Below are 26,708 nucleotides of genomic sequence, written 5' to 3' on the forward strand. Positions count from 1 at the left end.
GGAGGAAGCGCCCATTGAATAGCCCTGAAGGACAGAAAGCATTCAACCAACAGCCCTGGAGGGGGCCCTGAGCAGGGCAGGAGGAGGGATGGGGGAAGCAAAGGCAGAGAGGTGGACCAGGAAGAATCTCAGAGTGCGCAGTAGCCTCGAGAGTGAGGCCGATCACGTGAGTGGAGCCAGATCAGGGAGAGCTTGCCTTTGTGCGGCTGGAGCCTCAGATCCACTCCTAGAAAGAGGAAGGAGAGGCAGTGAGGGAGAGAGAGGGCAGAAAACTGAGGGCAAAGAAAGAAACAGCAAAAGGAAGAGGGAAGTGGGCAAGAGAAGTTGTTGAAGCGGCCACGATCAGGAGGGCCACAGCTCAGGTGTCTGGCCTTGCCTCTGCGCTGGCACTGCTCTGGGTGCTTCATGGATTCAAAGTGTGGATGGAGAGCTCGGGCTGGCCAAGGAGGGCTGCGGGCTGCCCAGGGGAGGGACTCTGAAGACGTCTGAGCAGCGTGACACCATTTGACTTTCATTCCCAAAGAGCCAGGAGGAGGCAGAGAGGTCCAGGAGGCCAGTGCAAGGGCTGGCAGGGTGGGTGTACAGGGACAGGGGTCCACAGAGGTGCCACGTGGGCAGAATAGGAAGCGGAGTAGACCAAGGTCGCGGGGTCCTGGGGTCCTGGACCTCAGCCTGGGGTGTGAGTGTCACCTCCAGAAGAGCTGGGCAGATGAACCGAGCTTAGGGAGGAGAACGAACTGGCTTGCGGCACGTTCTTTTCTTTTTTATATTATAAAAGTCTTTGTTGCTTGTTTAATAAATCCAGACCAAGCAGAGGTAAGTCAAGCAAAATGGGACAGTCCTCATCCCTTCCCCCACTCCCTTCTCAGAGGCCGTCAGCGACTGATGGGGAACATTCCAGACCTTTCCTACATGTGTGCGAGCATGTTCTGCAAGCATGTCCCGTGCACATGCAGTTGGCTTTCCTCTTTAGGAATCCGTATTTTCTCGGCGCTACGCGGCTCTGCACTTGCCTCCTCCACTTAGCAACGTGCTGAGGACATCTGCCCATTGCAGTGCATGTGCATTTACCTCTGTCCTTGTAACCACGACATAACAGTCCAAGGAATGGGTGAGCTTTGATTTATTAACCCATTTCCCCCACTGACAGCCCTTTGGGCTGTAGCCAGTGCTTCACTGTCACACACACAATACATCAGCAAACATCCTGGTACATATATCTTTGTGCACATGTGCCGCATGACGGGAACTGGGGTGTAAACACATTGGGTGGTGCTGCCCTGGGGGCATCTACTCTCAGCAGTCCAGGAAGCAGGTGGGCGAAGGGATCTGGAGCCCAGGGGAGGAAGGGGGTCCCTGAAGGAGAGATCAGTGCTGCAGAACTGGAGGTGGTGGCTTGAGGGCATTTGGCATCAAAGCGACAATCAAAGTCATAAAGGGACAGAGCCCTGGGGGTCCTAGCATTTAAGAGCAGGTGGCGAACCAGGAACCTGCAAATATGTGGAGGGAAACCAAGACCATGTGCCTTCGTAGTTACCAGAAGAAAGGGATGGTGAAATGTGTAAATGGCAGAGGAGGCTGTCAAGCCCCTTGCGTAGTCCTGGCACATAGAAGCTGCTCACTAAACACTGGGTGGTTAAAGGAGTGAATGAGTGAATGAATGAATGAATAAGGCCCTTAGGTCTGGAAGGTGTTGTGTGTTTTCAGCTGAATGGTAGTTTGGGGCAAGTGGAGAAAGCTGAAACCAGGTTGCGTGGGGAGGGATGCAGGTGAGGCTAAGGTAGCAGTGGGTGTGGACAGTCTTCTCAGAGCCTGGCTGGCCAGGGATGGGGAGAGGTGGGCAGGTTGAGGAGGGGGCCGGGAGCTGAGTGTCCTGGCAGGTTAGGAGGGGGAGGGGGAGGAAGAGATGCTGAGGGAGTTTGCGGCTCGGGGACAGGGACTCTTAGTGAGGCCAGGGGTCCACAGGGACCTCAGTATTGAGGTGCTCAGGCCTTGGAGGGGGTGTGGGAGTCACTTCCTGAGCACCGTCCTGGGCTCTCAGCACTCACCCTCTCCTTGTTTCTTCACCAGAACCCTGCGAAGGCAGGTGATAACCTCCCGTTTTACAGAGGAGGAAACTGAGCCTCTGGAGGGGAAGTCATGAGCCCAGGGTCACAGAGCTAAGATGAATCCACATCCTACAGACTCCAAAGAAGCCCCCCGCTCTCCCCGCTCTGTGCCCCCTACTCTCACCCAGGCCCTCCTGGGGTGGCGCTCATCAAGGAGTGATACTCAAACAGAGCCAGGAGCCCCAGGGGAACTGGTTCCCTTTACCCACAGAGTGGAGTAAGTGTTTGCATTTTTCCTCCTCTCTTAAACCACCATGGAGGCTTTGTTGGGTAAAAAACCCGAGATGCAGTCAGATTTATTTGCCATTTAGAAATGGACCCAGAGACGGTGACAGTCCTGGGGTCCAGTCCAGCCAAGGGGCTCTCTGGCCACCTTGGGCACTGGGCGGCCCTGGCCCTGCAGCCTGCGGGGAGGGCTGGGGAGGAAGAGTGAGGCTCGCACAGCAGAGAAGATGGGCGGGCCTTCCAGGGAGCCAGCAGGCAGGAGTGAAGGTGGAGAGGTGACAGTGTGTGCAAGGAGCAGCAGGGAAGCGGAGCAGGGTCCAGCTGAGGGCTGGGAGCTCATGTGTCTGACATGGGCTGAGGCCAAGGGGAGCTGGAGCTGGGCCAATAGGGCAGAAACCGGGGTGGACGGCCATCCAGGGTGCGAGGCCCGGGGAAGACTGCAGCTGGGGAGGAGAGGCGGTCAGCGAGCTGGGGGCCCTGAACGAGCCACCCAGCAGCCTTGGCTGCGGGCTGGCCTCTTCCCTCTCAGCCTGGCCTCCTGCCCCACCCAGCATTAACCCTGCGGCTACTTTTAGGAGAGCCAGACCTTCCTAGACGTTTTCTTCTGAAAAAGAGCTTCACTTGGGCCTGTAGTTTGTGTGTGTGTGTGTGTGTGTGTGTGTGTGCGCGCGCGCGTGTGTGCGTGTATACCTGTATGTCTAGGTGTGTCCCTTGCCACCTGTGTGGGCCTATGTGTCTTTGTTTTCGTGTGTCGATTTGTGTCCTTGTTTGTCCAGCATCTCTTAAGTTCTTGTGTGCTAGTGTGCGCTTGGGTTTTTGTGTGCTCTGTGTGTGTTTGTACACACCGTGTATCTGCAGGTGCCTGTGTGTACCTTTGTATGTGCCCTCAGGTTTCCCTGGGTAAGTAGATGGCATCCTAGTCACCTTAGGTGTGTGTGACTCTGTGTCCACATGTGTGTCCATAGGTGTACATGTGTTACGAGTGTCCCTGTGTGTGTGTGTGTGTGTGTACTTATGAGGCCATGTGGCACTGGGGCTAGGGGGTCAGTTGTATCTAGGGCAGGGCAGAAAGGGAGCCCAAAGTCTCTTGGAAACTGGATAGCCCACTTCCCTGCCCCCAGGATGCCCGCCCCCCGAAAACCCCCAGGACCACGAGGCAGGACAGGAGCCACAGTGACCCTGGCAGAGGTGAGGGAGGCAGGTGAGAGGGAGGATGCCTGCAGAGGAGCTGAGGGCAGGGCTCCCGGGCCCGAGATTGATGACAGCTGCAGGCAGGAGCTGCCTGACTGACAGGGACCCCAACATGGCAGCTCCTCCAGAAACCTGGCACACGGAGGCCAGCAGAACTGTGTCCCCCAGAGCAGTCACTGGAGCAAATGTGGGTGACACCCCTCTAAGGGCAGACCCCTGAAACAGCCCCAATGGCCTCCCATGGCTAGACACGCCTACACAGTGTCTCCGCCAGTAGGAATGTACGTGCATCCACGGTCATGCACAGCGGTAGAACGTGTGAACATGTTCAGAGATCAGCCTATAGATGTAGTTATGCACACGTGCAGTCATAAAAGGAGGCACGTCTTAGTGTGTATGTGAATATGTGCGGACAGTATGTGTGTGCACGGTGGCGCCGGCACTCGTGTGTCTTATGCAGGCATGAACAGCAGGGTGGGGCACATACAGATGTTCAGGTGGGTGTGTGGCCGTACGTGAGTGTGTATGGATGTGTGCCTATGCAGTGCCAACACACACATCCGTATTGGCAGGCTTGGGTAGGTGGATTTGGGGGGCTGTAGACTACTGGTGCATGCAACCCAGGCGTGCACGCACGAGTGCGTACAGGGAGGCGTGTGTACGTGTGGAGTCCTGTGTTCCGTGGTGGAAGGCGGGCTCACACCAGACGTGTGTACACGTAGACCTCTTCTCCCTGACCAAGCTCGCTGCTAGCACAGTGGTTGCCTGGTGGGGACTGCAGGACAGACAGACACACAGCCAGGGGGCATCCAGGTGGCGGAGTTGGGGGCGACGGAAGCTCAGGGCGAGGGCACCTCCCCAACACTTGCAGAGCTGGACATCCCGGGCACACGTCCAGGCCCTGCGAATGGGCAGGATTCAATCCCATCCCAGTAAACCCAGCTCTGCTCCACCACTGCTGCCGAGCTGTGAGCAGGGCGGGGGTAGGGGGACCAGGCTCGGAAATCGACCATAAATTTCTTGAGATGCTTTAATTTTTTAAAAGCTTCACTTAAGATGTTTTGCATTGAGAAAACCCACAAATACCAGCTAAACGAGGTGTGCCAGCGGAAGGCCTGGTGGCCAGGCCCACGGCCCTCCCCTCCCCGCAGCTGGGCCTGGGCTCAGCTGGGGCCCCTGGGCCGGCCAGTGGGGCCGAGGGGCCCATCTTTGTTCCGAGCGGGGCTCAGACTGCAGAGTGGCTGGGTAAATAGTCGCCGCAGTAATCACAGGCTGATTCCAACTAATTAAATCCTGCGCCAAGAGCCCACTCCAGCCAGTATCCCGAGAGGCCACGAAAACACAGACACCCCAGACGGGGCTTTGCTCCAGGTCGGGTCTGGTGCTCTAATCCCGTATCTTTTGAAAGATAGGCGAGTCCCGGGATGAGGGGTCAGCGGGCCTGCCCTGTGCCGAGCGGTGGAATTTTTCAATAACCAGCAGCTGGGTCACCCGGCACACAAAGGCAGTGTAATATCCTGTGGGCTTACGCGGGGAGAGAGCTCAGACCGCGCAGAGCCAGCTCCCTCCAGGCCCGGGGCGGCGGTCCCCCACAGCCCAAGCCCCCAGCAGCCAGGCCGCCGCTGCTCTCCCACCAGAAGGGCAGAGAGAGCCTCGGTTGCAGCCTCTGCTGCCCCCTCGTCCAGAGCCTGGGCTTCCAAGAAAATTCATCTTCCTTATTAAAAACCAGCCTCGATGCTCTTAGGCCCCAGCTGCAGGCTGTGTGGGGACCTGCCCAGGGTAGGGCTGTAGGACCAGGCCCCTTCCGAGGGGGCAACGACGCTCCTCGTGTGGGGAGACCACGCTGAACAGGGCAAAGGCCTCCAGCTCTGGAGTCCGAAGGGTGGGGATTCAAATCCCATGGGGCCTGTCGGCCTGAGGAGGTCCTGGCTCGTCTTTGTGCTGGCTGGTGACCTCAAGCAAGGTGTCCCCTTGTCCGCTTTGTGAGTGGGTGATCAGGGCACGGTGGCTCTCTCTTCCCTCCCCCAGCCTCAGTTTCTTTCACTGTATAATGGGGATCTGGGGCCTTCCTCACATGCTCTGGGGAGAAGCAGGGTTTGTGCCCCCGAGGGACTGACACACTGTAGAGGGCTGTCCTCGGCAGGAGCCATGCAGCACATGTGAGAGTGATTAGAAGCTGCAGAGACCCAGTTGATTTTATTTTATTTTATTTTTTCTTAGAGAAACAATAGTTGCCCCCTCTCCCGAGTCTGGAATGCTTTACGCCCAGGGTCTGGGACCCCTCATTTAAATTGGCTGCGAAGGGACAGGCGCTGTGAGCCCGGGGAGGAGGTTGTTAGGGATGGAAAGCCCGGGCCTAGGAATTTACAATCCGTTACTTGAGAGGTGTCCTACCTCCCCCTCACCCCATCCAGGCCTTCGCAGGCCCAGCATGTGCCGTAAAGATGTCACACTGGGTGGGGTGCCGAGGAGGGATCCAGGGCCTGGCCTCCGGGGGTGGGGAGGGGTGTACACAGCCTGAGACAGAATCCTGGCTGCACCGTGTTCGGCAAGATGAGCCCAGACAAGGGCTTCCCTCTCTGAGCCTCGGTGGCCTCCATAAACCAGGACACAGAGAGCGCTGGGTAAGCGGGAGCGTTGTTTTTATCACGCACCCCTCCACGCCAGCAATGCCAGCTGTGAGTCCAGCGATGCCCTGATGTGATGAGGTCCACAGACCCATGGGGCACCTTGCAACAGGGACTTGGTCAGAGTTGTGCACTTCCCACTGCCAGCCTGTGCCAGGCACAGTGCCAGGAACCCTGCTCACATCCCAAGCAAGCAGCTCTTTTTGTCCTTTGCCAAATCACACACCAACCTTCTCTCTTATTTGGGGCTCTGAAACTTTGTAGCTGCGAGGCTTGGCACAAGGCACATTGCCTCTCTGAGCCTCAGTTTACTCATCTGTGAAATGGGTGGTCGTTTCCCCTGCCTTACAGGGTTGGGAGGAAATGAGAGAGAATGCATGAGCTCAGCCCAGGGCCAGGCACGCAGCAGGTGCTCAGTACACCGTGCTTTTGGTGCTGGGGCAGGGGGAGAGCCTGACCCTGTGGGGGCACCTCCCAAGGGTTTGAAAGGCATTTGAGGGGACCTGGGAGAGTGAGTGGGACCACCAGCAGAGGAAGGGGGAGGGTGCGGCATGCTGGTGGCCAGGTGCTGTGGGCACCTAACACACCCAGCTCCCCTAAACAGCTCACCACCAGACAGGAGGGTCAGATCGAGAGCCAAATAGGAACCTGATGGTGAGTCAAATGTGGGTGCAGGTGGCGAGGGAGACGGTGCAGGGCGGCTGTTGGTGGCCTCAGGGATATGGAGACACCAGTCTGGAGGCCAGTCAGTGAGGTCAGCTTCCCTTGAGCCATCTGAGGCATTATGGTTGGGACGCTGAACAGGAGCTGCCTGGGAGCTGTGAGGGACAGGGCAGAGGGCAGGCCTGGCATGGGGCCCAGGAAGCCTGGAGAGTCCCCCTTGGGAGCCCTGGGCAGACATATTCCCAGGAGGTGGTCTGAGAAGGTGATTCCCCAGACACACCAGCTTCACCGGTCTCCAGACTCTGAGACACTCAGCTTCTGCTCTTGGCAGAAAGTGGGCATCGGGGAGCATTGCCGGGAGTCCCCTGGACGGAGAGTGGGCACCTGGGAGTGAGCTCTGCAGGGCCTCGGGTGACTGTGGCCCATCTGGGCCAATCAGCCATTTCAGTCACCAACTCCTGGAGCTCCCCCGCCCGCCCCCCCAGCCCTGAGCAAGGACATCCTTTTCTCAGAGTTGAACATTTAGGAATCTTCTCCGGGGTGGTGGGAGGAGCAGGGGTGGGGGGCGCATCCCCAGGAGGAGATTGCAAATGCCCTGCAAGGCTGCGTGCGTGCGTGTGTGCGTGCGTGTGTGTGTGTGTGTGTGTGTGTGTGTGTGTGTGTGAGACTGTGATGGGGGAGGGAAGCAGAGTAAACAGCCACTGCCCTGTCCTCTCTGCGGCTGTGGCCAGGTACACAGGCCTGTTTGGACAGCTGCCTTGTCTGTCCGTCTGTTTGGGAGATGCTGGCTGATAGATGGGGGTGGGCCTACTGTTAACCCCTCGCTGCCTGCAGTGCTCCCTGCCTCCTTCCATGGGGTTCAAGGGGGCAGAGGGTGGTCCTGGCTGCCCCTAGCACAGCTCCTCTCTGGGAGGACACCTCTTGCTCTGAGTCAGGGACAAGGTTAGGGGGCTCCGGGGCGTGGAGAGTCTACGCCCCACTCCCACCAGGGAGCGAAGGGCAGAGGAGATGTGCCCCTCCCCAGTGGTGACCAGGGGCAGAATCTGTCCAGGGCCCTTCTCACGCCCACATCCATGCTCTAAGGAGCCTCCTCTACCTTTATTAAAAAGCCAGCTGCCAGGCTTCCTCGGGGCTGCCCTGTCTCCAGAAACACAGCCTCAGCGTGGCGTGGATGAAGGAGGGGTTCAGGGCCACCAGCAGCAGGCCCCCTAAAGAGAGAGCAGGCAGAGATGGGGCTTGAGGCTGGTTGTCGGGGAGCCGGGCTCAGATCCGGAGTGGGGAGATCCCAGACCCAATGATGAATCAGACGCTGCGCTGGCTGTCAGTGCAGTCAGACCAGGGTAACTTCGGACCTGGGGTCTCCACGCCGTCCCCGTCCACCACTACCTGTCCCCATCCCGGTCTTGGCTCTTCCATTCACCAGGCATCGGACAGGGTCAGGTCGAGGGAGCCACCTCAGGGCTCCTCCCACCCAGCCCAGAGCCCAGTCCATTTCACGCCCTACATCGCTCTCGGTAACCTAACCCCTTCTCGCACTCCTGCACCCCTGGGTGGAACTCCCTGCACCTCTCACTGGCAGGGCACCGACAGTGATCCTCTTAGCTGGTCTCCCTGCTCCCACTCTGCACTCCCCCCTACCCTGGGTCCCTACTCAGCAGCCAAAATGATCTTCTAAAAATGTAAATCGCTCCAGCCACTCCCCACTTAAAATGTTTCAATGGCTTCCCAGGGCTCTTGAGATTAAGACAAAAATCCTTTAAATGGCCCGCAAGGCCATCAACAGGGCACGGGTTAAATAAATTAGGGTTTGCTCATACAATAGAGTATCGAGCAGCTGTATAAGGAGGTGCTCCAGGCCAAGACGTGGAGTCCTCTGCAGCAGTCAAGCAGGAGGGCGGGGGAGGGGTGGGCGGGACACAAGGAGAACAGTGTGTAAGGTAGTGTTTGCGTAAAAAAAAGAAAAAGAAAAACCAGACAAACCCCCCAACCAGTCCTCATTAAAAAAAAAAAAGTCGAGGGAGGGGAATAATGGACCTACACGGGCTTGTGTATGGGCTATCTCAGGAAGGTGGCTTGAATGGAAGACTTGGCTGGTCTCTGGGGAGGGGATCTGAATGGCTAGGGACTAGGGACGGGGTAGAGGAGAGAGCAGTGAACAGCCTTCTTTACATTTGAATATTAGACCATGCAGTGCATTGCCTATTCAAAAATACGTCCAATTATTTTAAAAACACCCCCAGTTTAAAAAGTAGATGGTCTGCGAGACCCTGCGCACTCCAGCTCCTCTGGAGCTCCTGCTACTCTGCCTCTTGTCCCCTGCCACACACGCATCTCCGCAGCTTTTATTTCTGGTTAATGCTGGTCCCGTCTCTGGGCCTTTGCACGCACTGTTTCCTCTGCTGCCTGGACTGCCCATCGCTTCCCATCCTCACCTGGCTGATTCTCCTTCCTCTCTGTCTCAAACCTCTGTCTTCAGGAGAGTGGCCTTCTCTGATGCGCCCCCCAGCTTGGGCTGGCTAATGAACCATTGCGATATCTTCCTATTCGCTTGTCTCCCTTCTCGGCTTGTAGGGCCATGTGGGCAGAGCCCACTTCTGCCTTGTCCACAGCTGTCCCCAGTGCCCAGCACTGCACCTTGCACACAGTAAACACCACATCGGTATTTGGGGAATGGGTGAACTAACTAGCAACGGGAGAGGATGTCCTGAGAATTCCAAGGAGAGGGGGCTGTTGCCATGGAGGTTGGTAGGTGCCCACCTGGGCCTTAAAGCAGGAGGATTTTGCCCACCTGACTCACAAGGCGCCCGGGCACAAAGCAGAGGGCAGTGCCAGGCGCAAAACCCAGGCAGCTGGATTTCTCTCTCTCGCACCCGGTCTGCCAGCCCCGCTCTCCACGCTCAAGCTGAGCTGTGTGTCTTGGCGAAATTACCCGCCCTCTCTGCGCCTCAGTTTGCTCCTTAGCAAAATCGAGGCTTGGCAGGGGTCCCTCCGAGTTCTAGGGGCGGGGCCACGGGGAAGGCGCGCACACAGTCGGCGCTGGATAAATGCCGAGGGAACTGCTGTGGGCGCAGGGAAAGGGTTAAAGCCGGGCGCTTTTTAATTGTCAAATGACTGCGGGCGATTAGCGCTGGCAGCTTCCTCAATAATCGCTCTTCTCTGTACCTGCTGGGAGCTTAATTAAAAAACAAAGAGGCTCAATTTAAAGGCCATTACTATGCTAATGCGGCCGGGCGGGCGGTGATTAAGCGGCTCGGGCGGGCTGCGGGCTGCTGGGGCGGGGCGCGGGGCGATCAGTTACCCACTAAACGGGCGGCCTGGCGGCGGGGCAGGAGCGCGGTGCGCGGCGGGGCCCAGGCCCGGACCCTCCTGCAGCGCCCGGGCGCGGAGCCCCGAGGAGGCGGTCTCCCAGAGCCTCTTTTTACTCCCTGGCAAGGGCCCGGGCCGCGGGGAGGGAATAAATGTCACCCACTCCTCTGAGGGCTTCCTCCTCCAGCATTTCCCCCCGGCCTCCCCCGGGCCTGGAGTCCACTCTGCTCCTGCACCCACTTCTCGGGTTATCGTGTCTCAGGCCCCTCAGCTGGGGGACGTGTTCTGCCCATGCACTATGGCTGTGTCCCTGCAGTGTCAGCCGGGCACAGGCCACTGGTCTGGGACATTTGCTCCCCAGTCCCCAGGCAGCTTCCTAATCTCCAGGAAGGCAGGAGAGAGGTGGTTTTACTAGCCAGGCTGGCCTGGGATGGGGCCCTCCCTCTACTAAACCAGCTGAGTGACCTTGGTAAGAAAGGGACTCCTGCCTCCGAGGGGGGTCATGAGGCACTGGTGAAGCCCCTGCCTGTGAAGCTATGAGCACAGGGCTGGTGTGGTTCCTGTGAGTGTGACAGTGGGAACGTATGCCAGTGTGCAGTTCAGAAACTGGACAGCAAGAGTACAGGTGTGTGTGTATGTTCATCTGGGAGGCGGGACGGGGGGCGGGTGGTGGTCCAGATCTTGTGAGACTGGGCAGTGAAGCCCTCGGTGACTGGGCTAACAGTGTTATCTCTGGCTGCTTTAAGAGGAGTATACGGTAGGGAATCAGGGAGCAGACGGCTCTTCTGGCCCATGGAGGTCTGTGCTGAGCAGTGGGCTGCTGGGTGCCAGCTTTAAGGGCTGTTTTGACAAACTCAGGCTCGTGACCAGAGTGTAGAGAAGCAGCCACCAGAACCTGGGGGTTATAAGTGGGAGAGGGAGGTGTCAGGGGAGAGATCACTGAGTAAGAAAGAGCACACTCAGTCCACGGGGTCCCAGCTGAAGCTGGACATTCCACACCCAACATAAGATACCACAAGGCTGTCTTGACCCGTAGTTTTGACCCTGAGCATGTTCTTCATTGGCTTCCTGGTAAAATTTGTGGTCATCAACTTTGGTGATTTTGTTGCTAACACTAAAAACCACCTGAGCCTGGGGGTAAATTTGACTTGGTAAATTAAGCAGTACAAAATGCAACTGACAGCAGTGAAACTGCTCATGGTAAAATGTGTCACTGGCTACAAATTAACCGAAGAGTCAAATCCCGATAATCAGTAAGATACAATACAGGCACAAACCTGACAGTGAAGCAAATCTTTATCAAAAATTTTTCATGGGAAATAGTTCATCTCAATGAAAATAATTTTAGTAAAATGGAAATGGAAAAACTTGTAAATTATTTAACTGCACTAGAAAGAAAATTGGTCAAAAAATTAAATTGCCTTAATGGAGTTTGTTCCAGAAAACACTTGCTCAAAGGGAGTTTATCAGTGTTGTTATAACCCTAATTAAAATGCTGTGGTCTATGTATAGGGAGTCCAGAATCCTTGGGGTCAGAATGATGCGGCCAAAACATCAGTGAGGTCAGCTGTTAGGCTCTGTGGTGCCCTGGATGTCTCCTTCTGAGACCTCTTTCCCCTGGAATATCTTGTTCCCCATTGATTCCTCGTCACCTAGCACAGCACTTGGTCATGGTGGGTGTTAGGTGAATGCCTACAGAATCAACAAGCCTTCCAGTAAGCCTTAAAAGGCAGTTTCTGCTTTTAAGAGGAGGAATCGTGGCACAGGATTTGGCACAGAGCGAGTGCCTGAGTATACGTTGGATGGATGGATGGATGACTGAGAAGGGTGGATGGGTGGGAGATGGGTGGATAGCCCAGCAGGTGGGTGGATGGAGACTTGCGTGCATGGGTGTGTGTGTGGATGAGTAGATGGAAACAAAAGAAACCTGACCTGTCTATCTTCTTTAGCCCAACATTCAAGGCCTCTGGCTTGACCCTTCTCCTTTCTCACCTAAGCTCCAACCTTTCTGAACCACTGTCTCCCTAACCCTGAAAATGGCCTCCATTTTCTTCATGGCTTTGCTTTTATCCAACCCCTCCCTCCCAAAACGGCCTCTCTGCTCCTCTGTCCCTGCCTACCCAGAGCCCAGACACTGGGACTGGACATACTCCTGTTCGCATCCCAGCCAGCACTTGCCCCTTTCAATTATTTACACTCTTTATAGCCCCCTCCTCCAGGAAGTCAGTCCTTCTCCCCCACCCCACTGACCTTACACTTCCTCAGGCCCTGTCCTGGATCGCTCAGCCCTTCCTAGGTCACAGCCTTGGGCCTGGCCTATTCTGGCCACTCAGGACCCTGGAGAGAAATCCAAAGGCCTCTACATCTTGTGGTGTGTGGGGTTTCTTATCTTGCACCTGTGTTTTCAGCCCCTCATATCTGTACCTTCAGCACCCCCAGGCCCAGCCCAGGTCATGGGCCCACAGCGCTAAGCTAATGAACCGAGCAAGTGCAGAGTCATTCCAAGGGGCGGGCAGGGAGGATGAGGCTGAGGCAAGAGAGGGCTTCAAGCACAGGGAAGTCCAGGAAGCCAGGAGGCGAGGCTGGGGGGGGTGTGCTCTGAAGCCCGTCCCAGCTTCGATCCCAGTTCTCACAGTTCTGAGCGGTTGTGTTAACCTCTCCAAGCACCACTTTCCTCTCTTATGAAAAGAGTGCCAGAGCCCGTCTCTAAGGGGTCTTATGGGGGAGGAGTATGTGTGCAAATAAGGCACAGGGCCTGGTATGTAGGAAACACTTAATAAATCTTAGTAAGTAATAATAACAATAATAATGGCTGCTGGGACAGGAATAAAAACGCAGACATAGAGAATGGACTTGAGGACATGGGGAGGGGGAAGGGTAAGCTGGGATGAAGTGAGAGAGTGGCATGGACTTATAAATACTACCAAGTGTAAAATAGATAGCTAGTGGGAAGCAGCCCCATAGCACAGGAAGATCAGCTCGGTGCTTTGTGACCACCTAGAGGGGTGGGATAGGGAGATGCAAGAGGGAGGAGATATGGGGATATATGTATATGTATAGCTGATTCACTTTGTTATAAAGCAGAAACTAACACACCATTGTAAAGCAATTATACTCCAATAAAGATGTTAAAAAATAATAAAAATTGATGTTTCAAAAAAACAATAAAATAGGGCTTCCCTGGTGGTGCAGTGGTTGAGAGTCCACCTGCCAACGCAGGGGACAGGGGTTCGTGCCCCGGTCCGGGAAGATCCCACCCCCCGCGGAGCGGCTGGGCCCGTGAGCCATGGCCGCTGAGCCTGCGCGTCCGGAGCCTGTGCTCCGCAATAGGAGAGGCCACAACAGTGAGAGGCCCGCGTACCGCAAAAAAATAAATTAATTAATTAAATAAAATAAAATCAAACATAGAAAATTAATAATAATAATGGCTGCTGGATTTGGCAACCTGGAGCTGGTGACTCAGTGAGAATGGGGGAAGGGAACCTAGGATCAGCTCAGAGGGGTTTGATGAGCAGGTGGGAAGAGAAGGCATAGGGCCTGGCTCATAGTAGGTGCTCAGTGAATGTTGATGGATGAGTGAATAAATTAATTATCAAATGAATGGAATTCACCAGGGAAGGGCAGAAAAAAGAGGGAAGAGCATCAACCCGAGGGTTAATGAAATGATACAGGTAAAGCCCTTAGCTTGGGGCCTGGCCTGGAGCACATAGACCTCTGCTGCTGTAGGCCCTGGCTGGAGGGCAGGAAGAGGCAGGTGGGGGATGATCAGAGGGGCGTGATGCTCCACCTTCCACCTGCCCTGCACCATTGATTGTCTCTCCCTGATGTCACCAAGAGAGGTCTGGTCCCTGGAGAAGCCCCAATATCCCCAAATGGAAAAGCAACTCCTGAGGCAGAGTCTGGGCCTTGCCCCTAAACCCCCAGGGGTCAGAGCCCCAAAGGTGAGAGACTAGTTATCAGGTGCCACGCCACGTATAACTCACTCTGTAGGAGTGTGTATGTGTGTGAGCGTGTGTGTCTCCATCCTGGCAGCTCCCAGTGTCTCCAGCCCAGGGCCTCTCTCTGAACACCAGACTCATACGTGCAACTGCCCTCTGGACACATCCACATGGCTGTTAGAATTCAGCTCAGATGTAACATGTCCTGAACTGCACTCCTGACTCTCCCCTCCCCCACCTCACCTCGGTCTCCATTTCATTTAGTGGCAACTCCATCCTTCCAGTTGTTCAGGCCCCCAAATCTTGGACTCACCTGTGCCTCTATCCTTTCTCTCACATCCTCTCGTGTCCCTATCTGCCTTCAGAATGCATCCCAGGTAGGGTGACTTCTCAGCACCTTCCCTGGTCTAAGCTGACATTATCTTTTGCCTGGATTATTGAGATAAACTCCCAAAGCATCTCTGGGCCCCCACACAGCTGCCTGAGGAACCTGATTAAAATGCAAATCAGATCACACCCCGCCTCTGCTCAAAACCCTCCCTCCAAAACCCCACGTGACCGGCCCCCCCCCCCCCCCGCAGCTTCTACCTGCACCTCCTAGCCCCTTCCCCTGTTGCTCACCTGCCCCAGCCACATGGGTCTCCTTGTCTTTCCTCCAACACCCCAGATACACTCAGGCCTCAGGACCTTTGCACTTGCTATTCGCTCTGCTGGGAACCCCTTTTCCCCAGATATCTCACTAAGGCCTCTGCCTGTTCTTTCTAAATCTCCTGGCCACACACACACCCTGCCCCGCCCCGTCGCTCTTCTTTGCCTCTTTATTATTCATCATTTTTACCAATTGTTACACTCTGCTAGAGATCTATCTATCTGTTGCCTGTCCCTCACCCTTTAGATTGGAAGCTGGGGGGGCGGGGTTGGGAGAGACTGTCCATTTGACTCATTGCTCTATCCCCAGCCTCCAGACAGTGCCTGGTACGTAGTAGGTGCCAAATAAATATGTGTGGAATCACCGAATGTGTGCCTGCCTGGCCAGGCTGGCCCCTGGATGGTACCCCGGGCTCCCAGCTGGGCCTGTCCCTCCCTGCCCCTGACCCGTGACCTCGAGCCCCGGCTGCGGGCTCCCCGACAGCGCCCCGGGCCGGGATCAAAGGGCCTTGGAGCCAGCAGCCCCGCACAGCTGGGTCTGTGCGCCCGCGGGAAGCGCCGGGGCAGCCCTCACGGCAGGCCGGCCCCGGCGCGGCTAGGTTGCGGAGAGGCCCGCGCGCCGGCGGCCGCCGGTCCCAGCGACCGGCCACGCCAAGCATTCCAGCCGCGTGATTGACGCGCGCGCACCGGGGCCCCCGCCTGCGGCTCCCGCCGCCGCCCGCCTGGCCCGCCGCCGCCGCCGCATCAAAGCAGATGTTTGCAGCTGGTTTGAGTTGGATCCCCATCAACAGGCCCCTTTTTGTCTCAAAATAAAAACCAGCTACGCGCGGAATGATAAGGACGCGGCAGGCACGTGGGGGAGATGTCAACGAGTCGGGGAGGGAGGCGGCCAGGCAGCTCCCTCTGCCTGCTCTCACCGCATCAGCTCCTGCAAGTGACAGGCAGCCTCCAGCAGCAGCAGCTGGACCCCCAAGAGTGTCTGGAGTCCTGTCCCCTCGGCTCCTGTGAACTCCAGCTCATCTCTCAACCAGCATCATCATAGACGCCACAGTCCCAGGAGCCATACTAATACGAGCCACCTCCTGGGCACTTCCTATATGGGGGCCTGTCCTAGTGCTCTGCGGCCACTCCATCCCGGGATCCCACGCCAGCCTGTGGAGGTGTGGCACAGAGAGGGCAAACACGGGACCATGATCACGTTAGGTGGGGATTGTGGTCCGAGTTTTCAGACTGGAAAACGGGTTCAGAGAGTAGAGGTGGCTGGCCCCAAGGTCAGGCAGCTGGTAGGTGACAGAGCTGGGACTGACTCTTCAGACCATTCTTTCTGCCTCCAGGACCAAGTTCTTTTAACTCTGTGTCATGTCACCTTTCCCAGGAAGTCCCCAGCTCTCCTCCAGATTGACTATCATGCCTTTCTATGCCCACCGCAGCCTGCTGAGTGTACCCCGTCAAAGCACATGTCACGTTATGCCAGCTCCCATGGGACGAGATATGATCTGACTGTTCCCCAAACATCTTGCACGAGCCTGGCACAGAGTCAGACTCCTTGGGTGTTTGCTGGGTGAATCCGTGAAGGTGTGGACAGTGGGGACAGAGGGCCTTCAGTTCCAGGTGCCAAGCCTCGTGGTCCCCATGGAGGGAGTGCTTCCAGGAACTGTGGGACTTGAGCCTGGAGAGGCCCTAAGGGAAACCAGGTCCAGAATCTCCCTGGTCCCCAGTGTGGCCCTGGGGGAGGGTCTCACAGAAGCTCATACCTCAGGGAGAACTCAGACCCAACGATGTGATGGGGGCTTCAGACTTGAAATTGGAGGTGCAGAAGAGAAGGTTCCAGAGCCTGCACTGGGCACCACGTGACACTTAGACTGGGGGGCGAGAGGGACCACACACCTGCCGAGATGCCCTCTGGACTAGGCCTTCTCACATCACCAGGTGAGGGAAGGATTAACACCCCCATTTTACAGAAGAGGAAACTGAGGCTGACCCAAGGCCACATAGCTGGTGTTGGAGATGTGGAAAGTCACACCTCTGAGGACGAGGATGGGGGTTGGGGGCTGTTAAAAGGGCCCTTGAATGAGCAGGAGAAGGAGGAGACACAGGACAGAGGGTCTAGTTGGCCCACCTTGAGTCAGGTGTCCAGGCCTGGCCCAGTCACCTAAAGGTCAGGGAAGTCATTTTATACCAACTTGGCACTCCCAGGGCTTTCCCTGTGAGCTATGGATGCCAGTGCAGTGCGGATGTTGGGGGTGTTACTGCAGGACTCCCAGCCCAACAGGAGTGATGTATAGAACTTCGTTGACAAAAAATTGGGACACTGATTCCGGGTTGTTTAGCTGTGGAGGGGGCACGGGAGGGCAAGTTCACTTATCTTGTTAGCTGGTAGTATTCTAAGACCCCCCCAGAAGCAGAGGAGCCAATATTCTATTGTCCTACCTGGCTGCCCATTTCATTTCTCCCAAGGTTATTCATTCACTCAACAAATAGTCACTAACCACCAACTCAATGCCGGAGCAAAGGGTAGGGGATTGAATTAGACCCAGTTCCTTATTTCTAAGTCAGTGGGGGCTTGAGACACACAAGTATCTGGATCTGTGGGTATCGGGGAAGGCTTCACAGAGGAGGTGACAATTGAATTGGGTCTTGAAGGATGAAGAGGAGTTCAAGGAGAAGTAAAGGGAAGGGGTTGAGAAGATTGGTCGTAGAGTCAGTTGGAATTTTAGGTGCTAAGGAGGCAGGAAGGGACTTGCTGTGTTCAGGGAACAATGAGAAGTGTGGCAGCTGTAGCAGAGCATCTGAGGCCAGGTGTGACAGGGGTAGAGTGGGGCTTTGAATGCCATGATTAGATCTTTGGGCTTATCCTAAAACTGTTGGGAGCTCTTGGACTGAGAACCCAGCAAGAGGCTACATAAACTGTAAAGTGCAGTGATGGGGGTCTGGGAATGGCAGTACAGTGAGGAGGAGGAGGCCGAGGAGCTTCTACTCAGCAAGGATAGTGAACTGGTGCTTGGACAGTCTTGGAGCGATGATGACAGTGATCATGATCACCACGTGTTGAGCCTGGGGGGATGTGCCCAGGCCATCCTCCCCACTGGACAGATGGGGTCACTGAGGCTCAGAGAGGAGAAGGGACTTGTGTAAGCTTCCAGTGCAAGGAAGTGACAGAGCCAGGATTCCAAGCCTAATGAGTGCTGTGTGGACTCCAAGATCTGGGGATGAAAGCCCGTGAGGAGAGGCTGGAGGGGCCCCGGGACATTAGGAAACCAGTTTTATCAGAGGTAAGAGAATCAGCTGTACTGCATGTATCACTGCAGGTGTCAGTGGTTTAAGAGAAATTAATTAATCATTTTGTAATCCACGTTCAAATGCTCCCCAAAAAATTGGCTTTCTGAGTTTTGTTTATTAGCTTTATGAGTTTAATAAATTGAGCATTAAATAAATAAGCCAATAAAAACTCAAAGGAGATGGAGACATGTTGTCGTAGCCTGGGACTCTTTAAGAGGACATCCCGAAAAAGGTAATTTCTTAAGCTGCAATCACAGATGATCCTGGGGGAGGGGGAGATGTTCAGTTTGGTTTAAGAAACTGGGTGCTGGGCTTATGCCAAGTAATAAGAACTCGGGGTGTTCAGAGCCTTGAGGGCAGACAGACGTGGGCATGATACTCAGAGCAAAGGGCCAGGGTAATTGATGAACAAAGAAACATTTGGATGCACAGAGCAGGGAGGGAGTATATGGTGATGCTGCCATGTGACCTTGAACCTGCCCTCTGCATCTTCCTGTGCTCATCTGTGAAACGGAGATGGAAACATCTTCCTTTTAGGGTTCTGTGAGGACTTAATGGGGTGATGCAGTTAGATGTTAACTGAGCTCAATGATATTAATGAGACAGACAGAGAATTGAGCCAGGAGTGCTCTGTCCAGCCCAGGCCAGACAGAAGCTAGAAGGATGGATCGAGAACCAGGGTGGTCATGAGAAGGGGGAATGGTTGGGACCTGCATCAGGAAGGCTGCTCCCAGGGACCCCTGGGAGACCCCAGCGAGGATAATCAATGAAAGCATGTTGGACTCACGTGGAACAAGAGAAAGGCAGAAGCCTGCTCTTGTGGGATGCCTTCTTCACGCCAGCACAGGGCCGAGGGCTTCACATGCATTCAGCTCTCCCAACAACCCCATAGGTAGGTACCATCATTCTCATTTTACAGATGAAGAAATTGAGGCTCACTATCTTGAACAAAGTCACACAGGGAAAAGTTATGAAGCCAGAAGGGAACCCCAGGCTGCCTGCTTTAGCCTCCTGCCCCCCACACAGCTCCCCTCCCAGGTGGTCCTGTCTCCCCAGGGCAGGTGGGTGAGGCTCCCACAGACCAGCTTCCCACAGACCAGCTTGGGGGTGGGGACTGACTTGCCCTGCCTCACGGGCTGAACAGGGCTATATTGGACGGTTCAGCATTCATTCAGCAAACATTCACTGCTCACCTTAGCGTGTACAGGGACTTAGGCTCAGCACTGAAGACACAGAGGTGACCACGGGGAAGGTGCACCTGGAAATACGTAAAGTGCAGTCGTCAGGAGAAGTATCTGAGACTGGAGAGGAGAAGGGGGCTTCCTGGAGGAAGGGATGCCCAAGCCAAATCCTTCATAAACAGATATTCGCCAGGCAGAGGGTGGGAGAGGGGGAATGGCGTTCTAGCTTGTAGTCACAGCCTGAGGAGAAAAGGGTCGGCGGTTTACATGCAAAATGGGGAGGGGGTTGTGTGGATTGCCAGCAAGCCTGTGTGTCTGTGTTGTGGTCACGAAGCTGCCGTCTAGATTTGGAGCTTCTGGATTGGGGGAGGAGCCAGGGCAGGGGGATTGGCACCGAGAGGGCAGGGCAGCTAGAGGGAAAGCCACAGGGAGCTCCCCCCACCCCCGGCCAGAGCTTCGGAGCTGCCCCACAGCACCCTATCGTCCCCTGACCCCGGGGCCTGCCCCATCCTGGCCTCCCAGCCCAAGGGTGGGAAGCAGCAACACACCCATCTGGAATCCCCAGGCCAGCTGGGGAGTGGGGACTGTTGTCCCTATCTTACAGGTGAGGAAAGTGAGGTTCAGACTTGCCCAGGGTCACAGAGCCGGTCAGGATGGAGAGCAGGACCAGGGCTGCAAATCCAGTGCCCTCGATGCTTTCCGGGCCTTTCACATCAGGCTCTGGAGCATCTCTGGGGCAGGAGGGGAAGGGAGGCGGGGTGGCCCGGAGCTTTTCAGCCTGAGCAACTCTGCATCTCTGGTCAGTATTTGCAGCTTCTGGGCAGCATTCACGGAGAGGCCCGCCCCAGCCCCCAGTCACTCCCTCTGTGCTCACAGCTTTATCCTGACAACTCACTGACTCACTGCATTTTCACACTGAGAAACAGGCAGTGTTGCTGAGCCCATTATACAGATAAGTGAGCTTAGAGAGAGGAAATTACTTGCTCAGTCACAAAAGAGCAAGTGGTGGAAACAGGCATTGAACCCGAGTCCATCTGATTCCAGTGCCACCCGCCTGTAGCTGGGGCTGCTTCTCAATGGCTGGTTCCACCGATCCTTCATGGTGGGAGGGATCGAAGGAGAGAGTGGGGGTCTCGCAGAGGAGGGCACCCCGCTGGCACCCCAGCCCCTCCCACGCATGCAGTTGGTAGTTCTCACCCTGGCACGGTAGACAAAGGCAGCCCCATAATTGGGAGCGAGTATTTCATGCGTCCCCCCCCCCCTGATGTTTTATTGGGTGGAGAGATGCTTGGAGACCAAACGAATGGCACATTCTGTTTATAAAGTGTGCAGTTTGTTTTATTTCCCGAGTTTTTGCAATCTAGATAACAGATGATGCCCCGAGTGGCTGACGCTGCCTCTGTGATGGCGGCACCGAGGCTTTGGAGAAGTATTAATAATAGATTGTGTTGATGAGTTTGGAGAAAGTAGCAATCGACCCCCTGCTGCCAAGGCATTAGCGGGGCTGTTCTGAACGAAGCCTGCATGGTGGCAGCGCCTGCAAATGCGGGTCACACACCCCTCCCCTCCCCCCCCCCGCTGCCCCCTCCCACTGACTAAGAGGGCCTCCTCTCTGGGAACCGCCCAAGGTGTGCCAACCCAGCCTGGGGCCCTGGCCCTGACATGGTGACACAGAGATGCAGCCATTGCCTGTCCACCCGTGGGCCACAGAGGCCAGGCTGCAGCCCTTAGTGGGGCTGCCAGGTCAGGAGGTAGAGTGTGGGGAGAGGGACAAGGAGGCAGTGAGAGGGGCAAGGCAGAAGTGTCCTCCATGTCAGAGCAGCAGGTTCTGCAAACCTGGCTCCTTCCCTAGCCCCTTGGCAGAGTTGGAGGGCCAGCCAGATTCCTAAGGGCCTCTGCTTAGGGTACATGGACAGCTGAGTGGGTTGCACCCTGAACAAAGGTCTCCAGCCAAAGGGCCAAATTGGAGCTGCATCCATGTCATATACCGTTGTGAAGGCATGCACTGTGTGGGCCAGTGGGGTCCTGTCTGCCTGAGCCTCTGCACCCCCTCAAGCCTTCACTCATGGCCTTTTCAAACACTGAGGCCTCCTTGAGGATCAGGTGGACCTCTGTAGAACTGGGAGCTGACAGGGCCATGTGCCATCACTCTGATGTGGTACTCATTCATTGAATTAAATGCTCAGTATCATTGAATCCTGACAACAGCCCTTTGAGGGAGGTCCTGTTGACATCCCCATTTTATAGTAGAGGGAACTGAGGCCTGAGATAAGCATAGAGGATGCCACCTCCCCCAGACTGGGGCATCAAAGAAGGCTTCCCAGAGGAGGTGGCATTGGAGTTGGGCATTGCAGGATGAGTAGGAGTCTGCTGGCTAGACTAGAGGTGGGTGGCAGGGGTTGCTGGGGTGTCCCCAATTTGAGTGCCCTGGCCAGTGCCAGGGCAGCAGGCAGAGCTCGGAATGGCCCTGCCCACTGCGTCCCACCAGCTTGCCGTGGGCGGTGCTGATGGCAGCCTCGGGAAGGGAGGCAGGCCGAGAGCCTCGCATTTATGGCCATTTCTGTTCCAGAACCGATTAGTAGAGAATTGCAGCTGTAATCTGTGCCTGTGATGGCGGGCCATAAAGAGGGATGGGATGTGCACAGTGCTCCCCAGGTGGCGCCCGCAGACGTGGCCCGGGGACGTGGGGAATGAAAAATGGTTTTAATTCCCTCCCAGCAGCAATAATTTGATTCTTCATAAATTTTTCCATCAAAGTGTTGTTCCCACAGAGCAGGGCACGTGACAGGGATCGGGGGCCGGGAGGAGCGGTCAGTAGGTGCAGGCAGAGGCGGGGCCCTGCTGCTCAGACTCTTTCTGCACACTCGCCGGAGTCACGAAGACCCCTGCCCCCACCCCCAGCTTTGTCTCCGGAGATGGAAGATGGATCCTCCCTGTCACGGAGGGACTGGATCAGGCCCGGGAACAGAGACGGCTCCATCATTTACTCCCACGTGACCCTGAGCACGTGACTCTGCCTCCCAGCACCTCAGTTTCCTTATCTCTAAAATGGGATTAATATTTCCTGCCTCATAGTGTTGTTGCAAGGATGAAACGCATTTCTGCATGCAGAGCGCTTAGAAGAGCGGCTGGTACACCATACGTGCTCCGTGAATATTTGTTCACGGTGTAGATTCCTAACCTAAGATGAGGGATAAGCAGGTGGTAGCCAAGGCAAAGCCCAGAACATGTTGAAGAGCCAAGGTGATGGTGCTCTGGAGAGACTGCAGGCTGTTCCATGGGGCCGAAGCCTCGGGGAGCAGAGGGGTCAGAGAAGAGGCAGGACTGTGAAGGGCCTGAGTGCCAGACTCAGGAACTTGAAGGTTCTCCGGAGGGCACTAGGGAGCCATGGAAGAGTCTGGAGCAGGGAAGCAGCACGATCAGATGTGTGTTTTAGACAGATCCCTCTGGCTGTCATCCTGGAGGGTGAGTTGAAGGGTTGGAGAGGCCAGGAACACAGGGAGGGCACTGGGGCAGCCCTCAGGCAGGAGAGGAGGGACCCAGGCTGGGTGATGGGCTGGGTAAGGCTGGGGATTGCTTGGATGTGGGGGAGAGAGGCAGGGGCAGAGAGGAGGAGAGCCGGTGCTAGAGTAAGGGTAGATGGGACCTGTGGGCTGCCTGGCCTTCCCCTCAGGGCAGGGGCCCACCTGGCTCCCAGGGAAGGCGGAGGCTGAACCTGCACTCTGCCCTCTAGTGGCCACTGTGTCTCTAAGCGGGAATGACCCTGAGCTGATGCTCCCAGGAGAAGGCACCTCCGGGCAGGTTGCCCAGTGCAGTGCCCACCGTGAGGCCGCCAGGGCCCTGTGAGCCAAGGGGGTAGGGCTCCCACTGTCTGGCTCTGTGCTCAGGGAGGGCCTCTCCCACTTGGGCTAGAGGGTCAGCGTGGCGGGAGGAAGAGGTGCTTTGTGGGCAGTGCCTCTGGGAGGGACCACTGAGCCCAGCCAATGCGCCCACTCTGCACCTGCAGGCTCTTCGCGGCCAAGTGCAGCGGCTGCATGGAGAAGATCGCCCCCACTGAGTTTGTGATGCGGGCGCTGGAGTGCGTGTACCACCTGGGCTGCTTCTGCTGCTGCGTGTGTGAGCGGCAGCTACGCAAGGGCGACGAGTTTGTGCTCAAGGAGGGCCAGCTACTGTGCAAAGGTGACTACGAGAAGGAGAAGGACCTGCTCAGCTCCGTGAGCCCCGACGAGTCCGACTCCGGTGAGCTGCGCCTGGAGCTGGGGCAGGCGGTGGGGAGAGCCGCCCCTGCAGGAGAAGCCCACTCGTGACCCCAGGACCTGCACTATACACAGACACTGCACCCACATCCGATACGCACGCGCACTGATGGGTTCAGTACACACGTGCACATGTGGGGTGCACACAGACACGTGTGCACAGCCTCACAGGTGCACGAATGTACTTGGACACTCACACACACAGGTGTAGGTGCATGTGATCACAGATGCACACACACAAGCACATAAAATGCATGTGTGGATACCCATGCCCAGGAGTATAAATACACAGACACATGTCCATGTGTAGACATGTGCTTACATGCCCAAGCATGCAGAAGCCCACACCCATGTAAACAACATGTGCACGCACACCCCAGCACACTCACGCAGTGAACACCTATGCGTGTGGCTGCACACGTTCATCCACATGCTTACATGTACTGTAGCTTGCACACACATGCTGCCACACCCCCTGCTCTCTGGCCCACCACCCTCCCCCTGCTCTTATCCTTGCTGTGGCCCCCCCACCCCGACAGCACAGCATCCCAGGGGTCTCTCCCAGCACCGGGCCTGCAGGCTGCAGGTGTCTGATCTGATGCAGCCTTTCTGCATCGCCCCCCAGAGCCTTCAGCAGTGGGGAGCAGCAGCCCCAAGCTATTCCCTTTTTTCCCCGCTGCATGGGGAGACTGGGGCCCTCGGTGGTGGAGGGAGAGACTCCATTTCCCGGGGTGAAGCCTCCTCTCTACCCTGCTCCAGCCCCCAAAAGACTTTACCAGTTTGGAGCCCTCCTGGCAGGAAGGGCAGGGCCAGCTGGGAACAAGTCTTAAGGACGGAAAAGTCAGGGAGCAGGCTGGCACCTTGTCATTCCTGGGGGTGGCGAAGATGGACTGGAGCAGGGGGCGTGGGGAGGAGGCGCCCTGATCTGCCGGGCCTTGTGGGGAACCTGGAGCCCATGGTCACAGGACCTGCCCACACGAAGGAGTGCTGTCCCTGCCAGAGTCTTTGGAGGAGGTGTGAGCTCCCACCACCTGTACCTCTGTCCATCCCTGGGCAGGGCACCACGGCGGCCAGGCTGCCTGAGCTCCTGTGGGAGAGCAGAGGCCAGCCAGGTGCCATTGGCACGTTCACGCCAGGCCTAGGGAGGGGTTCTTGGAGGGAGGTCCCCTCCACAGGGGTCATGCTCAGAGGAAGATGGTCTAGGAGAAAGGAGACCAGTTCAGACTCGGGGGCAGCAGGAGGCATGGGGGGTGGGAGGGATGCTCTGCTATCTGTGTGGGGCTGGCATCTCTGAGACCCACAACTCGGGCATGGAAGTGGGTGTGGGTGTGCCTCCGGGTGAGTACACACGCTTCTGCATGCACGTGTGTGTCTGTTCAGATGTGTGCATGTCTGTATGTCCCTGCCTGTGAGCATGCACCTCTACGTGTGTGTGTGTACGTGTGCACATGTCATGGTCACAAGTACTCCTGTGTGAGAACGTCTGGAGTGTGTGTCTTTGCCCATCAATTCTTAGTCCCTGGAAGCTCCAAGGAAGCAGGCTCCTGGTAGCCTCCTCTCTGGGCCGTGAGGCCCAGCTAGTGCTGGGCTAGTGCCGTGGGAACTGGTTTTCCCAAAGGCTGACATGCTGGGCTGGGGTCTCCCAGGCACCGGAGGCCAGCAGGACAAGATGGGTCCCAGGCAAGATGGGTCAGGGGAAGCCCAGGGCCAGAATGAACACAGATGCCAGCATCTCTCCTCAGGTGGGCCATGGGCCTGATGAGGACAGCAGATCGGCCACAAGTGAGCATCCTATGCTCCCTTCAGTGTGTCCAGCCACATGTGTACACCTGCGTGCTTCTGCAGTGCCCATACCTGTCCCCACGTGGGCCTGTATCTCTACCATTCTGAACGTGTACGCATCTGAGTGTGCAATGCACGCGTGCCTGTGTGTCTCTGCCTGCTCACCAGGGTGCCTTCCTGTGTGTGTCTGCCTGTGTGTTGTCAGCAGAGCAGGTCTGGGGGCCTTGGTTCAGGTCTCCCTGGGGATCCAAGCTAAGAAAGTGAGGAGTGTGTGCTGAGGAAGGGGACACACAGGGCCTGGATGGGAGATGAGAGACTAGATAGGCAGGGTCTGTGGGTCAGGGGAAGGGGGTGGTCTTTACCCCGAGGGCACTGGGGAGTCGTGGCAGGTGTTAGCAGGAGGTGATGGGATCCCATCAGGTAGCAAGTTGCCTGAGGATACAAGGCTGACAGGCTGGGGTGTGTCCCCCACAGTGAAGAGCGAGGACGAAGATGGGGACATGAAGCCGGCCAAGGGACAGGGCAGCCAGAGTAAGGGCAGTGGGGACGACGGGAAGGACCCGCGGAGGCCCAAACGACCCCGGACCATCCTCACGACGCAGCAGCGAAGAGCCTTCAAGGCCTCCTTCGAGGTCTCCTCCAAGCCCTGCCGGAAGGTGAGGGGCACCTGGGGTGGGGTGGAGGCTGACGGCCCCTAACGCGCTGCCTTTCCAGACACCACCCCTTCTGCTCCTGCTGGGGGCTGGGCGTCCCTCCCCCTCCCCGCCCATCCCCCCAAACCTGCTGCCTCCCAGCTGCTGCCCCCCGCCTACCCCCAGGCCTGACCCGTCTCCTTCTCTATGGGCAGGTCCGAGAGACGCTGGCGGCAGAGACGGGCCTCAGCGTGCGTGTGGTCCAGGTCTGGTTTCAGAACCAAAGAGCAAAGGTGAGTACAGGCACCTGCCACCCCGCTGGACAGGGGTGGGGTGGGGAGGGGGTGCAGGCAGAAGACCAGGGGCCTGATGAGGTGGGAATGAAGGGGGGCTGGAGGCGGAGACTGGCACACACTGTGTCTCCTGCAGATGAAGAAGCTGGCACGGCGGCACCAGCAGCAACAGGAGCAGCAGAACTCCCAGCGGCTGGGCCAAGGTGAGCAGGGCGGCCCGGGGTGGGGCTCAGTCTCTGTAACTAGACTCCCAAGAAACCTCCCGCCAAGGTGATCAGCGCTCAGGGAGCTGCTGCCTTGGAACCTGCTGAGATCAGTAAAGGAGACAGGCAGTGGGGGCCGTGGGACACAGGAGGGGAGATGGCAGGGTGGGTGGCCCAGAGGGGTGGCAGAATTTCCATATTCAAAACAGCGACGCGGTGTGCCAGGCACTGTTCTCACCGTTCCACACGCTCCGTCTCACTTAATTCTCACAGATCCCTGAGAGGAAGGGCATCGTTACATCCCATCTCACAGATGAGGAGACTGAGGCTCAGGGAGACTGAGGGACTTGTTGGGATCACTCAGCTAGTAAGGGGC

At 56.7% G+C, this 26,708-nt stretch overlaps 1 protein-coding gene across 2 annotated transcripts in view; it reads left to right on the forward strand.

The window, feature by feature from the left end:
• Positions 1–26,708, forward strand: part of LMX1B (LIM homeobox transcription factor 1 beta) — an 83,941-nt gene that overhangs the window by 50,826 nt on the left and 6,407 nt on the right. For both annotated transcript variants that reach the window (XM_033858602.2, XM_033858603.2), the window contains exons 3-6: positions 23,173–23,405; positions 25,679–25,860; positions 26,052–26,129; positions 26,266–26,332. In XM_033858602.2, coding sequence (XP_033714493.1) covers positions 23,173–23,405; positions 25,679–25,860; positions 26,052–26,129; positions 26,266–26,332 — 560 coding nt within the window. The remainder of the gene's footprint in view (positions 1–23,172; positions 23,406–25,678; positions 25,861–26,051; positions 26,130–26,265; positions 26,333–26,708) is intronic.

The sequence above is a fragment of the Tursiops truncatus genome, chromosome 6 (genome assembly GCF_011762595.2).
Source record: "Tursiops truncatus isolate mTurTru1 chromosome 6, mTurTru1.mat.Y, whole genome shotgun sequence".
NCBI lineage: Eukaryota > Metazoa > Chordata > Mammalia > Artiodactyla > Delphinidae > Tursiops > Tursiops truncatus.